This window comes from Amblyomma mixtum, chromosome 7 (genome assembly GCF_055824585.1).
Source record: "Amblyomma mixtum isolate Tamu chromosome 7, ASM5582458v1, whole genome shotgun sequence".
Taxonomy (NCBI): domain Eukaryota; kingdom Metazoa; phylum Arthropoda; class Arachnida; order Ixodida; family Ixodidae; genus Amblyomma; species Amblyomma mixtum.
In genome coordinates, this window is record NC_143018.1 from 104,647,413 (window position 1) to 104,661,427 (window position 14,015).

The 14,015-nt window shown below is 46.3% G+C and overlaps 1 protein-coding gene across 1 annotated transcript in view; it reads left to right on the forward strand.

The window, feature by feature from the left end:
• The window catches only part of LOC149337080 (salivary peroxidase/catechol oxidase-like), a 47,101-nt gene that overhangs the window by 18,422 nt on the left and 14,664 nt on the right, over positions 1-14,015 (forward strand). The window contains exons 4-7 of the mRNA XM_089554319.1: positions 2,818-2,919; positions 3,120-3,230; positions 5,089-5,224; positions 11,219-11,428. Of these exons, the coding sequence (XP_089410445.1) occupies positions 2,818-2,919; positions 3,120-3,230; positions 5,089-5,224; positions 11,219-11,428 (559 nt within the window). The remainder of the gene's footprint in view (positions 1-2,817; positions 2,920-3,119; positions 3,231-5,088; positions 5,225-11,218; positions 11,429-14,015) is intronic.

Consider the following 14,015-nt stretch of genomic DNA (forward strand, 5'->3'; position numbering starts at 1 on the left):
GCTAACAGTCACATTAATGCGAAATTTAGGCTACAACTCTGTATAAAAAAATTTGGCAGAAGATGCTGGTAGCTGTTATTCTATTTATAATCTACTGCTGTCTTGGAAGTCGAGCGCTCTTAACTAACTCTCACGGTTTTAATTGTATACTTTGACTTCGTCGTGCCATCTGCTCGGGCCAAATCACTAGCATGCCAGGCCGTCGAATAAACAAAGAAATAATCTGCCACCCGCCCTTGTCAGCTTGGTTGGTGATGGAAAGTCCGGGACAGAATGAAACTTTCACAAAACTTTCAAAATGCCTCTCATATCGTTGCTCGTCAATGTCATCATTGAAGTTAAGCTCACTCCAGCACAGACACCACTCCCAATCTTACTTTCGGCGTCATCATTCAGGTTTAGCTCACTAGATACATTTTTACTACTAATTTCCATACTACTAATTTCCAATTAGCCCTAATAACTACAGAGGCGCCAGCCTAATCTCAGCTCATTTCGTGACCTTTGTCCCTCCTCTATCTCTACGGTGCCTCCTGCACTACCTCTTTTTCTTTACGGCCCAGTCTCTTATCCTAGAAAATCATCGATTAATCATTCTTTTCAGAACAAGCTACGCCAAAATATAATTACATCTATTATTTTCCACCAGGATATCATTAGCTTGACTGTGTTTTCTAATTTCCTTTGGTCTCTTTCTTTCAAACACCTGTAATTTGCTTTCCATAGACTCCCGCATTGAACAGAATTAATTTTAAAACTTTTCTGTAAGCCTCCAAGTTACAATCCAGCCGCGACTGCCAGTAATATTGATACACCACTTGCATGCTACTGAAAATTATTGTGCTTTTCTTTCTTAATAGCTGCCTTCACCGAAAAAAATAGCAAGTTAGTGCACAGTATCACCTGCGCACAGATGTATCCACCCATGTCTACTGGAACACAAATTTCTTTGAAAGAACGCGCCGCCAGCTAAATGATGAATTCACATAAATTAACACCTCTTTAATAATGACATGTACGAAAACATTTAAACCAAGTTAAGGAACAAGCACAGCATGACACCCACTTACAATAGCGAAACATGTCTGGCGCGACTAAAATCATCTGTAACATAGTTGACCAGACAACTGTATTAATAGCAAGGACTCTCTGATAATGCAAAAACTATCCCTTTAAAAAGCAGGCTCCCCAATTCGGTCTCCAAATTAAAACCCACCTTCATGAACGCACGGAAAATTGTAACAGGTAGAAAGAAAAAATAATACAGAATTGAAAGGTCTAACTTCTAATAAAGCCGAATGTGTGGTCGAATTAACTAAGCCTAATCATATTTCAGAACAGTAGCATGCATTCTGAGACTAGTTCGACAATTCTCGGAGTAACTTTTAGCGCACACAAATTGACACAGGCAACACTGGGTCGTCTTTCTAAGCCCTGAAAATGGGCCGGCTGTGCAGTCTTCGTAAGCGCTGAAAAAATTTCCTGCGGTTAGCAGAATTCAGCATTTCTAAGGACGAAATATGGTGCGAAAGCACACTTTTCCCAGTAGGACACCACTGCCACGTACCTGAAAGCGTTAATGTCAATTCTCGTACTGTACGCCGGCAGCCTATGCTGCAGTGCCACGTTTCTGCAGCAGTGTTGTATGTGCCAACGTGTATTACCCGAGTGCCGTGTTTCTGCCACAGCGTTGTCCGCGCCAAAGGATGCAGCTGAAAACGCGAATGTTAGTTTGATTGTATTGTTAGTAGACTAAAAAGACGATATGCAATGCACAGCATGAGAGTGCGAGAGCGCGTTGCAGCTTAACACGTGGCGTGTTTGGCTACGGCGAAAGCCTAGTTAACACAATGCATATTGCGACACACCTAAACAACCAAGCAGCCGTCGCGGTGGCTCAGTGGTTATGGCACTCGGCTGCTGACCCGAAAGACGCGGGCTCGATCCCGGCCGCAGCGGCTGAATTTCGATGGAGGCGGAATTCTAGAGGCCCGTGTACCATGCGATGTCAATGCACGTTAAAAAAATCCAGGTGGTCGAAATTTCCGGAGCCCTTCACTACGGCGTCCCTCACAGCCTGAGTCGCTTTGGGACGCTAGACACCCATAAACCATAATCCTTAAAGAAACAAGCCCGAGAAAAGACGCGACACAGGGCATAGCACTACATAATACGACACACCTAACCAACGACTCACTAGAAAGAAGACAATAAAGAGCAGAGCACTAGGAGGGACGACTTTTTTCTTCATGGTTTGTACATAGTTTATGAACATAGAACAATGCTTCACTGTAATAAATACCACGTTCAGAAAAAAGGCGATAGGTTAGGGCCACCGCGCTGCGCCGTGTGAAGCTGATTATTCGCACCGCCGCGGGTTCGACTCCCAGTCGCGGATATTCATTTCATTTCTTTTTGTTCAATACTTTCACTTGGCGCAAACCCACAAACATTACAAGCATGCAAATATCTATTGCTCGGTGTTGACGCATCGGAACATTGCTATCGCACTAAACGTACACTGAGAATCAGACAAGTCCAGCACAGCTCAAGGGACCACGCGAGTTGACATATGAAGCTTACAACTCTGTGAGTAGTGGTCTCATGTGTGCAACATTTAAAGTGGTTGAAGTTATTTGCATTTCTCATTCATCGATTCGATATAAGTGGCAAATCAGATCACTTGTGGCACTGCCTATCGCATGTAGCATATGACTGCACTCCCGTCACTGCGTGAATGCTGTCCAATTGAGCCAATAGATTTGGTTTCTTTATCTTCAAAATATAATATATGAAATTTCTTCTCACCGTTTCCAGGACCCATCTACCAGGAGAACGAGCAGACTTCTTACGTGGACCTTTCTCAAGTGTACGGACACAATGAGCAGATGATAAAACCCCTGCGAAAATACCGGGGCGGTGCGTGAACTTCCGGTCTCACGTGACAGTCAGTCCTGAGCGTCCTGAGTAACTAGTGTAATTTTTACAAACGGCGGTAGCAGTAACACCCTGGCGGTTAACGCGCTTGTAGCTAAATGTGTAAACCACGCGGCAAAAAATTATTCTGGCAGCTTCGGAAGCAAGCGCTTAATTTTCGACACTAATCCCATCCCGAACAGGTCTGATGCTGAGCCAAGAGGTGGGCGGCGTCGAGTACCTACCCAACAGCATCTTCCCTTATGTGGACAACTGCAGCATACCCGAGCAGAACGCTTACTGCGCGCAAGCAGGTGCGTAGGGTGGGCTCATTCTTTTCCGGAATTTTTACCGCGGTATTTTTGCCTTCTGTTGTCCAGAGTAACCAACTACTCCCGAGGCATGACACAGAAACGCTGAGCGATTACTATCAAGGATCACTAGAGTTGACTGTATGGCCAGTAAGAGACTATGTCATCAACTTTGTCGGTGTTTTATTGCTACAGTCTGAAGTTTCTCCACTGAGCATTGTGGAGGATGTCTTGTATGTTGTATGTCCAATGGGGTTCAAGAGTGACAATATGTTTGAGCGTGTGATGATATCAGAGGGCATAATAAGCACCATCGTCAGCAAACACTAGCTACATTTTACCAGAGGTAATCGCTAGACTTATGGTATGTACCCCACCGAAGCAATTCTCCCATGCTTAACGTAACGGAATCGGACCTACTGCGTGTATTTAACCAGCCGATTTGAAGCCGTTTTTGATAATTTTTTCATCACGGTTAAGTATATCAGAAGATTTTGAAACCTGCTGCGAAAGTAAGTTTCCATAATCCACAGCCCACAACATGCAGAATGCCGCATTGAGGCACTTAGTGCCCGATATCCTACAGAAAACTTTTCTTTCGAACAGTCAGCTCGCTGTCCAATTACAACATGCAGCGCCCGTTAAAAGCGGTGCTTTGAAACAAACACCGGAGAGCGCCGGCTTTCAAAAAATGTCTCACGACAAGGAAGGCAGAATACGGACGCAGGGCTGGTATGTTTTAGCGCACCAGCACTAGAGCTTCCAATCTCGAAAAAACTGTTTTTCTAAAGCCATCTAGACTTTCAGAATAAAACAAATACTGCCGCGACTGGGTTTCGAACCCGCGGTGGCGTGAATAGACCAGCTTCGCTGGCCACTGCACGAGGGCACTATAGGCTATCGCCACTTTTTTAACATGGTATTTATTAAAGTGCTGCTATGTTTTATGCACATGAACTATGTACAAACATCACGAAAAGAGTGACACTTGCAAATTAGCACGATCCATAACACGTCCCACCTAAGCAATCAAGCACGACAAAACAGGCTGCTCGGCTGCTGACTCGAGAGACGCGGGTTAAATCCCGGCCGCGGCGGCCTAATTTTGATGGAGGCGAAATTCTAGAGGCCCGTGTGCTGTGCGATGTCAGCGCACTTTAAAGAACCCCAGGTGGTCGAAAATTTCGGAGCCGTTCACTACGGCGTCCCCCATAACACGAGCCGCTTTGGGACGTTAAATCTCCGTAAGCCATAAAACAGGCAATGCAGACTGCTATCGCCGCAATCGATCACGCCTCGTGTTTACCTGCCACACTCTAGCACTGCATTTCGCGTAGTCGTCCTCGTCAACTTTCATCCGTCCGCAGTTGTTCCAAAGCACACCGCTGTCGCGTTGCTCCCTTTAAGGTGCGTTCAGTGGTCCCAAAGTTTTATACCTTATGAAGCCTGACATTGTAAGCCTAGCCTAGAAACGAAGGTAAAATGAAAGGCGACAGGCTAGCGCACATCCTTCGTGTTTGGCCAAGCAAGATAAACCGCCAGCGATTGTTTTTTTTTTTTTCTGCGCGTACAGCGCTCCCTGTACTGCAGTAATGTCCCGTCTACTCCCAGGGGACCCGCTGCGGTAGCTCAATGGTTATGGTGCTCGGCTGCTGACCCGAAAGACACGGGTTCGATCCCGGCCGCGGCGGTTGAATTTCTTTGGAGGAGAATTTCAAGAGGCCCGTGTGCTGTGCGATGTCAGTGCACGTTAAAGAACCCCATGTGGTCGAAATTTCCGGAGCCCTTCACTACGGCATCCCTCATAGCCTGAGTCGCTTTGGGACGTTAAACCCCATAAACCAAACCAACCTACTCCCAGGGGACACACGCGCCAACCAGCACCCGGGCCTACTGTCCATGCACACGCTGTGGGTGCGGGAGCACAATCGCATCGCTCGCCGACTGGCGGCCATCAACCCGCACTGGGAGGACGAGACGCTGTTTCAAGTGACCAAGTGAGTTGAGGGCGTTTCGTACTGGAAATATTGCCCCATATTGAGGGGAAGACATTTCTAAGCTGATTCACTGTAGCGTAGTACAACATTCACGGCGGGACACTTTTCGATATTTTTCCCGGTGATGACCTTAGCCTGCTGCCATAACGCGACATCGTGTTTCCTATTTCTGTTCATTCAGCTGAATGTGATGGCTGAATACGTGTATAAGCTTAAGTGTTTATTTATTTTATTTATTTATACATACTGCACCGCAATTATATGCGCTATGGTAGGAGTGGGAAACCACAAAATGCAAAATACGCAACAAGGTATCAAAATACAGCAAAATGTACAAAGTGAGCACTATAATAAGGTTCAAATCACAAAAGAAATATCAAACTAGAAAGGAACTGTTAAAGACAGGGTAGGAATATTCAGCTATTATGCGTCTTCAATGGCAGTTACAAAACTTTGAAATGGACATGAACGAATGGAACCAGGTAGAGAATTCCAGGCTTCTATTGAACGGGGAAAAAATTAATTTGAACAAATTAGCATGCGCAAAATACGGTATCATATTTAGCTCGTGATGACTTCTTGTAGATGATAATGGTGTAAAGTTAATGTAGTGGTTATCTGAAAGCCTTACCGAGGCATTACCGAGGAACAATGTATCGTCTATTCGTCAATGTATATTAATATCGTAAATGTATATTACGCCACAGTAAAACCGCTCAGAAAAGTTTGGTAAAGGCTGCAAGCAAATGAAGCGTCATCGCAAAACCAAAAAGGCACTGGACGAAAATTAATCATAAGCGCGTACATTGCTGCCATCATTTTAAACTGAGCGCCATTTCATGCGGAAAAAAGACGGCTGGCTTCGACCATTCAGCGTGCGCTGCAGTGAACTGATTAACACGAAGCAACCAATTAGCTCGAAATGTGTAATTCAAAGTGATTAAAGCTAGATCGGTAAAGGGCTTCCATGAAAGTAGGGGTCTGTCCCATGACTTACAGTACGGGCGCCCTCAGCATGCAAGCATAAGACGAGATACGACACCATAGTCCCAAACGCGCTTCTGTTGCGCATATAAGGTCACCAGAGAACGACATCCAAGGAGGTCAGTTGGGCACACCAGCACGTGGTGCACGTAGCTGCACTTCCCGTTTTATGAACACCCCACGTAAAAAATAGACTCCGAGGTTTTTTCTTCCGAGTCATGCGGTGTGGCTTATTAAGCATCGCCATCGTTTAAATTCAGTTGAAGTTGAACCTTACCTCTCCACAGTCAGCACTTACAGTGAGGACGGTTTAGAGGCTAATCACATGAGCCCTTCAATTTGATAAAGGCTCTACGTACAGTCGGGGACAAAAGTCTCTTCTCCGTGTGTTCCGTTAACGAAGCCGATAGCTCTGTTATCAGCCGCTGGTTGACCACCACACTTGTGGAGGTGAAAGAACAGGATTATGATTTCCACCTCCACAAGTGTGGTCTCCATCCGCCGCCCATAATTAGAGCTATTAGCTTTCTTTTAAGGAGCACGTGGTCCAGAGACTTTTGTCCCAGACTGTACATTGAAAGAGTGCTGAAGGACGGCCTCGTGAATTTGTCGCATTCGAACAGTATTACTTATTAGATAATAATAAACGCAATTATATTCTGCGATTTAAAAGCAGGCACAATGTTAGAGTGGCTTCCTTTGTTCTGCAGGTCCGACGGCAGTTTATTCGCACAGCTTTACCTATGCGCCTTCACGTCCAGCTTGCAGCATCTGTAAACGCACGAACTTATGCACGCACGCATTTCGCTGGCGTCTTTGTGCGTGGGCAGTCACACTTTTTGCCGTGAGTGCACTCTCTTTGGCTGATGGGAGGAAATGTACGGCATTTCTCTGGCAAAACCATTTATAGTGTTGCTTAATTTCGTTTTCCCGCAATGGCGTTTACGGTCTTAAAGGGCAACTGCGCCACTTGTTGAAAAATTTTTGAAAAATTTGAAAAATTTACTGTAGGTAAAGCATGCCAAGTTTTTCGCACTACCATTTAAAATGGTGACGCAATCGATTATTAAGTTTTGCACTTCTCCTCAAAGCACCAAAGAAGTGCGGAGAAGTTTAGTGTGACGTCTTGGAAGGTATGGTTTCAAATTACCGCTGCCGTCCGCCATGCCCTGCCGTGCATCATTGGAAGTAGGGGTGTGCGAATATCAAATTTCTCGAATACGAATCGAATACGAATACTTGGTTCCGAATATCGAATCGAATATCGAATAATCAAAGACAGACGCATTTAACCACTACAAAACATTATTTGAGCACCCAAGAACATAACAGTTCAACTATCAGTGATGAAATGAACACAAAAGGTGTGTGTGGCTGCACAAAAAGTATCAAAGTCTCGAACATTATTCTTAGCAGTGTGTAAATATCAGAGAAGATGGCTAGTACACAGCATTGATTAAGGCTAGCTTGCCATAAGCACAAAAGCACGTTGCTGGGATGAACATAAAAGGTTGTCGTGAAGGAAAACCGGCTGCTGCACATGGTCAGGCAGAAGAAGTTCCCTTCTAGCCGAAACGGCTTCTCCAGCCACAGAAAATGCCCTCTCACTTGGCACTGAAGCGGCAGGTATTGCGAGGTATTTCGTGCACAACTCTGACTATACTAGCTTCGAAGGTATAGCCACAAAGAAGCTCACCAGCTCAGTCAGCTACTGCATGGCCCAACGTTACGCATTGCTCTGGGCGCCGCCATGTTGTTATGTCTCTGTCGATACCACTTGCGGACCGAAATGAACGCCGGTGCTCGCAATAGAATATTCGGCTAGATACGAATATTCGCGTCGGGTCAAATATTCGAAACAACACGAATACTTGGATTTCCAATCGAATACGAATACTAAAAATATAATATTCGAATTATATTCGAAAATTTCGAATATTCGCACACCCCTAATTGGAAGCTGTCAAACAACGTTCGGCGGGCTTTGCCTTCGGTGGCGCTGGTTTTTTTTTTCCTTCCAAGCAGGCGTTTATGCCTTCGAAATGTGCCGATACCTTCGATGACGTCGTCATGCGTCCCCCACTTAGCGTTGTGCTCTGCGGAGAAGCCTGAAGGCCGTCGCAATTTTAATTGTGATTACGTCACCGTTTCAAAAGCTAGGCCAAAAGGTCTTTGCATGCTTCACCTGGAGGTTTCACACATTCGACCCTTTTAAGCTTGTCGATTTCTAAAATCTATGCACTTGCCCTTTAAGCATCGTCTAAATTCTTTTGCAACCTACAGTGTCAACAATTAGTACATTCCAAAAGACTGTCGAATCACGTTCTCTCTACCTGCACTGTTGTGATTTTTTTCCAAGTTCCTAAAGAGGTATCAGTACTGTTGCTTAACTCCATGCACATATACTACCCAATTTGGTACACAGATTTCAGTATATAATGAAATATTCAAGCAAAAGCATTATTTGTGTTTCTTGCTTGTAGGTGACCCACTGTCCCCTCCGGCCTTATTAGTGAATTATGCGTACCTGGAGGCATCCTATCTTTCCAGCTGCTTTAGCTTCAGGATGGTGTTTTGGCTCCGCATGTGTTCTTGCGTGTCACATGTACTAAAGCTGCAACCTCGGCTTGTTCGTTTTGCATTGCTTTAGGTGTTGAACAGCGCGAAAAACACGACAGCCAACAAACGGAAAGCGCAAGTTGTGTACTAGTTGTCAGTCCTGCAAAAATGCCCAAGGTTGATTTTAACATACAGCATATTCTCAAGAACCGAAGTGGTATATGCATGGAACCAGACAGGACTATGTTTAAAAACTTGGCTGATTAAAAGCATACGTTTAACGTGAGACTTTTGTCATCTTCTGTGTTTTATCTGAAATTTAGCAAAATGGGTCAACATGCTGTCTTGTTTGACCCTCGTCCTCTGTGAGAGGGGACCTCTGTTTTTCTTCCTAAGCCCAGATCCCTTCCTCAAGGCTCAGTAACATTTTCTTCAAGTTTTAAAATTCACCTCAATGAACCTGCACGGTGCTCGCACAAACTGCCTGACGTCAAGTTTTTAACCAACGCAGGCGACTTTCGTGGCATATTTACTACCCTACCTGGTAGAACATGATGTAGCGATAAACGCTGACTGATTTTAGTTATAACTGCGAGACACTTGACCTCAATGCTTATCTAACCTACTTGCTTTTATCAATGGCTGAAAAAGCGCCGAAAGTTCTGTGCAATAGACTAATTTTATTCGTGAGCTGTCAGTTAAAATTTAAAGTCTTACTATGAAGATGCGTTAGGACTTCTACAAACACGCACAATTCTCACATCGTGACGCCTGTCAGCTCATCCCGTTTATCGCGACCAAGGCTAATGGCACCACATATAATACCACCCGCTGCCTCTCTGCTCCAGTACCTTGGCTTATTTTAATGCATGACGCTCAGAAATTACCCTTGCGCAGTAATCGCACCTAGTCATTCAATGCCTCAAGAAGGCTGTCTTGTGCGTTGTCAGAGACGTTCAACATACATGTACTGTAAACCGTTTGAAAGAAGACACGCGGAGAAATACTTCGCAGCGGATAGTTTTTAATACTAGCACCTGAGCGCCCTCTGGTCAAAAAATTTCCTGTAATCCAGCGGTTGCTACGCATCGTATCTGGAACGCTTGGCCGCAAGAATGCTTTAAAGATATCATTAACAGTACAGTTAAAGCAGTCCCAATTCAGCGACTTCGCCAGACTTCTCTGTGCCGTGCTCTCACTGAGTCGGTTTCCTCCACCCTTCCTGGCAATAAACCTTCGCAAGCGAAATTTTCCTTTCTCCTCAATTTTTATGTGGAGGAAGGGGCACTTCACAGGTCATGGTTATAGCCGCCTCACCAAGTTTTTTTCTCACTTTTTTCTCCTCGGAGTATTTACAGTGGCGCACCTATGACCTTGCTAGAGTGAACCTGTCATCTCAAGACGGGTTGGTATGTGTGAAACACAATTTTTAGAACTGGGGCACGGCAGCGCAGAAACGCGTATGCAGCTTTCTCCCTAAATGGTGCACCAGCTGGCACGGTATAATAAAAAGTAGTCAGCGATGTTAACGACGAACGCATGGCAGAGTACCCATACCTCACAGTTACTTCGGGTATCGGACAAAAAAATTAAAATCAGTTCTTTTTGTTCCGAAAATGAACGGCAAGAGCAACTGCCTTGCAATCGCCTGGGAACCAAAACGAGGGATCAATGAAATATTTACTGCAATGATTTCTCAGCCCCGCCTTAGTGAGTTAGCGGAAATGACGACGAGATAGCCTTTGCCTAAAAAGAGACTAAAAAACATTTATCTACGTAATGAGCTTGTTTATTTTAGATGCCCAAAACTGGCGAGAAACCTTTCAAAGTGCTCATGCGCACCTTCCTAACTGGACGACGCTAGAAGCCTTTACTCACAGTTAGTTGTAAACGTGAAAAAAATTATTCTGCCTAATAATTTTAACAACGCTTTTCTGCCATAGCATACGACTCCGGTTGTACCCATCTGCCCTTATAGGGCATGCAGATCAAGCACACAGCTAAGTCTGGTCGACATATGGAACTCCTTGTGTAGGAAAACTGCAACCTCAGCTTGTTAACTGGCCGTACAGTGATGAAGAAAACAGCCCTGAAAAGACGACAGACAAAATAAAGCGCAGATGAAGCTGCCACTGACTCTTTACTGAAAAATTTTCTATAACATACAACCATGATAAACGCGTGAGCGGGCACTCGTGCCAGCAAATAGCCGTTAATCAGGTACCATTGGAGCAACTTCACTCAGAAACTGAATTCTGAATTATTCAAATTTAACTAGGCTTTACTGGCGTGTTTATACCCTATTCATATGTAGACAGATTTCACAAGTTTGGGCACGATCCTCTGTGTGTGGTCACTCCACCCGTTGCTGGACGTCACTAGCGATCTGCGCCGCATCTTTCGAACCTTGCGCGAGTGAAACGCTCCCCATTCCATGTATTTTCTTCCCAGGCGCATCCAGGAGGGCCGCTACCAGCACATCGTCTACTCCGAGTGGCTTCCGGGGCAGCTGGGGTCAAAGGCCATGGACGAGTACGATCTCTCTGTCAAGGAGACCGGCCGCACCTCGTACGACGGCAGCCTGGACGCCACTCTGAGCAACGAGTTCTCGGCAGGACACTTCCGCTACTCACATCCCAACACAGTCCAGGGATACTGGAGGTGCACTTCACTCCTGCGTTCCTCGCGATGCATTTTGGAACCATCGCTTGTGTGGTACTGACGCATTCCTGAGACCAGACATAAAAGCCAGACATGAAGCAGCACAAACTCTACTCCGAAATCCGATCTCAGCCGGAATTTAGGCTGGAGCTAGCTATGTTATGGCAGAACAGTTTTGAAGAGCTTCAAGCTACCAAGCGAATTCAGCCACTTCCGTAACTTAGGCGTTGTCATCGCTCACCCATCATCACGAATGTGGCACGCAGTGAGAATATGCCGGCTAAGCTAGTCCTCGCGGCGTTTGTCATTTGTGGAAGAAATCTTTTACCACACGACGCCTTCATTAAGTTTATTCGTGAGCCATCTAATAAAAACACGGACGAGGTGTACAGGCGCATGGGGCCAAAGCCTTTGCACACTTCTTTAAGCATCATTTAGGAAATGCACGCGGGCGCCTTGAAACCTAATTTTATACCCTATGTACAGCATACATGTTGTTACATGGCAGCCAGGCGAAGAATGGGACGCAATGAACAATGATTTAATGACCGCCGGCGTAGCGCAAGCGCTCCGTCCCACACCACTTCCAGCTTCGTCTTCTTCGTGACACTCCGGGGCCATCGAGTGATCGTCCCGGTCGTTGACAGAGACATGCGAAATGGTGATGGGCTTTAGAGGGTTGTAGAAGAGTAATGACAAAGTGGTGAAGTGCAGCCCACCCCATTGAAACCGATGATCAAATCAGTTCTGGTCCACGAAGCTTCGGGGCCGCAAGTCGCCAGGAGCCGACGGCCTAGGCCCCTGTGCGCGCCGAACGGCATGGGCAGGGGGACACTGTCTTCACTTGTGGGCGGTGTCTCGGGTCGATGGGGTCGGCAGGTCTGGTCATTGCATCGGTTCCAGTTCGTCGTGTCATGTGGTCGGGGCGGTGTATGGGGCGGGGGAGCAATGGCGAGATCAGTTCGGGTCTGGCAGGCTGGGGTACAGGTGGGCGACGTGGACCAGGAACCCGCCGCCGACGGAAGGATGGATATATCCATCCTTCCGTCGGCTGCGCACGGTTCTGAAACATGATGACCAGGATGATGAGAGTTGGGTGGTTCCCCGCAAGCACCGTGTAAGACAGCAATGTAAGACGGCTGTTCGAATCCCCTTCTTAGAATAGAACTTCTATTTTTGTGTGTCTAAAAACCAACACTCAACAGTAACCAAGCTATTTATCATTTGCCCTGGATGTTTGTTACCTTTTAGGTAGCATTCTGAGAAGTTTTGAAACAAAAAACGTCCCGTGTCGCTACTTCGATGCACTGTCAGCTCAAATGCTCCTACGTTATATGGTTTGGCAGTATACCCTTCGTTCGGAAGAGCAGCATTTTTTCCCGGTGGTTCTCCAGGATGGCATTAGTCATAAAATCATGGTTCGATACGCTCCAGTAGCGTGCTAACGGCATCTGCTTCCGCAGCTTCGTAGCTCCGCAGGCGATGAATTGCATCACTCTCCAGGAATCCGACGCCGTGGTCACTGAGTGATCATGGCGTTCGGCTGCCGACCCGAAAGACAAAGGTTCGATCCCGGCCACGGCAGTCGCATTTTAATGAAGGAAGAATACTAGAGGACAGTATACTGTGCGATGTGAGGGCACGTTAAAGAACCCCAGGTGGTCCAAATTATGCGGAGTCCTTCGCTACGGCGTCCCTCATAGCTTCTGTCACTTTGGGACGTTAAGCCCCATAAACCAACCAAACTACCAAGTAATCCAATGTGAGGTAATGCTCGGCACTCTGCCACCGGACCTCCAACGCCTCGCTCCGGCCACGCTGAGCCCACGACCTTTTGGCGGCCTCCGGGTGGCCGTGTTTGCTCATAGCAAAGGTTTGCTTTCAGAATTCTCATTGGGCGTCCCGCCTCACTTGCGGACGGCACAGTCTTCTAGTCATCTGCAGACGAGTGCACAATTCCTCGGCTTCACGCGTACAGGCTTAATCAGCTGTTGTTCCATATCCAGCTAGCCGATGTGCGTGGGCCCCCGTTGTTTGCAAGTAAGCGAACATCTTGACGGACACCTATCTCTGCGCTGAACAGCTGTGTCGGTGAACCCGACGTTCTCGACGTTCCTCCTACGGTCAACAACTGTTTTCCCCGTGACCCCGACTTCCCGAAGACAAAGCCTGGCGCTTATGCCGAGGGTCCCTACAAAAACGCATGCCAGTTGCGATAATACATTCGTATACATGAAATACTGTCTGTTTGTACGTACAGCTAATACACATAAACATTCAGGGCTAATAATCATTGACATATTTTAAGGTGCAGTCGTTCTCGACGCCTCTACAGAACTTAAAAAGCAAATACTGCCAGTGGCGAGGCACCTCATCGAAAGCCAAACCGCACTAGTATGCCGACCTTGCCACACACCGCTTGTACACAAGCTGCCAATAACAAGCATAGCAGTACACATTTAATTTACGCGCATGTATCAGATTTAACATTTTTCAGCCTGTGGTTGTATTTGTAAGCTTAACTCACACCCTGTATTTCCTTCCCCCACTTCGGGACTCAACCGACGCTTCGTCTTCAAAAGCGTGG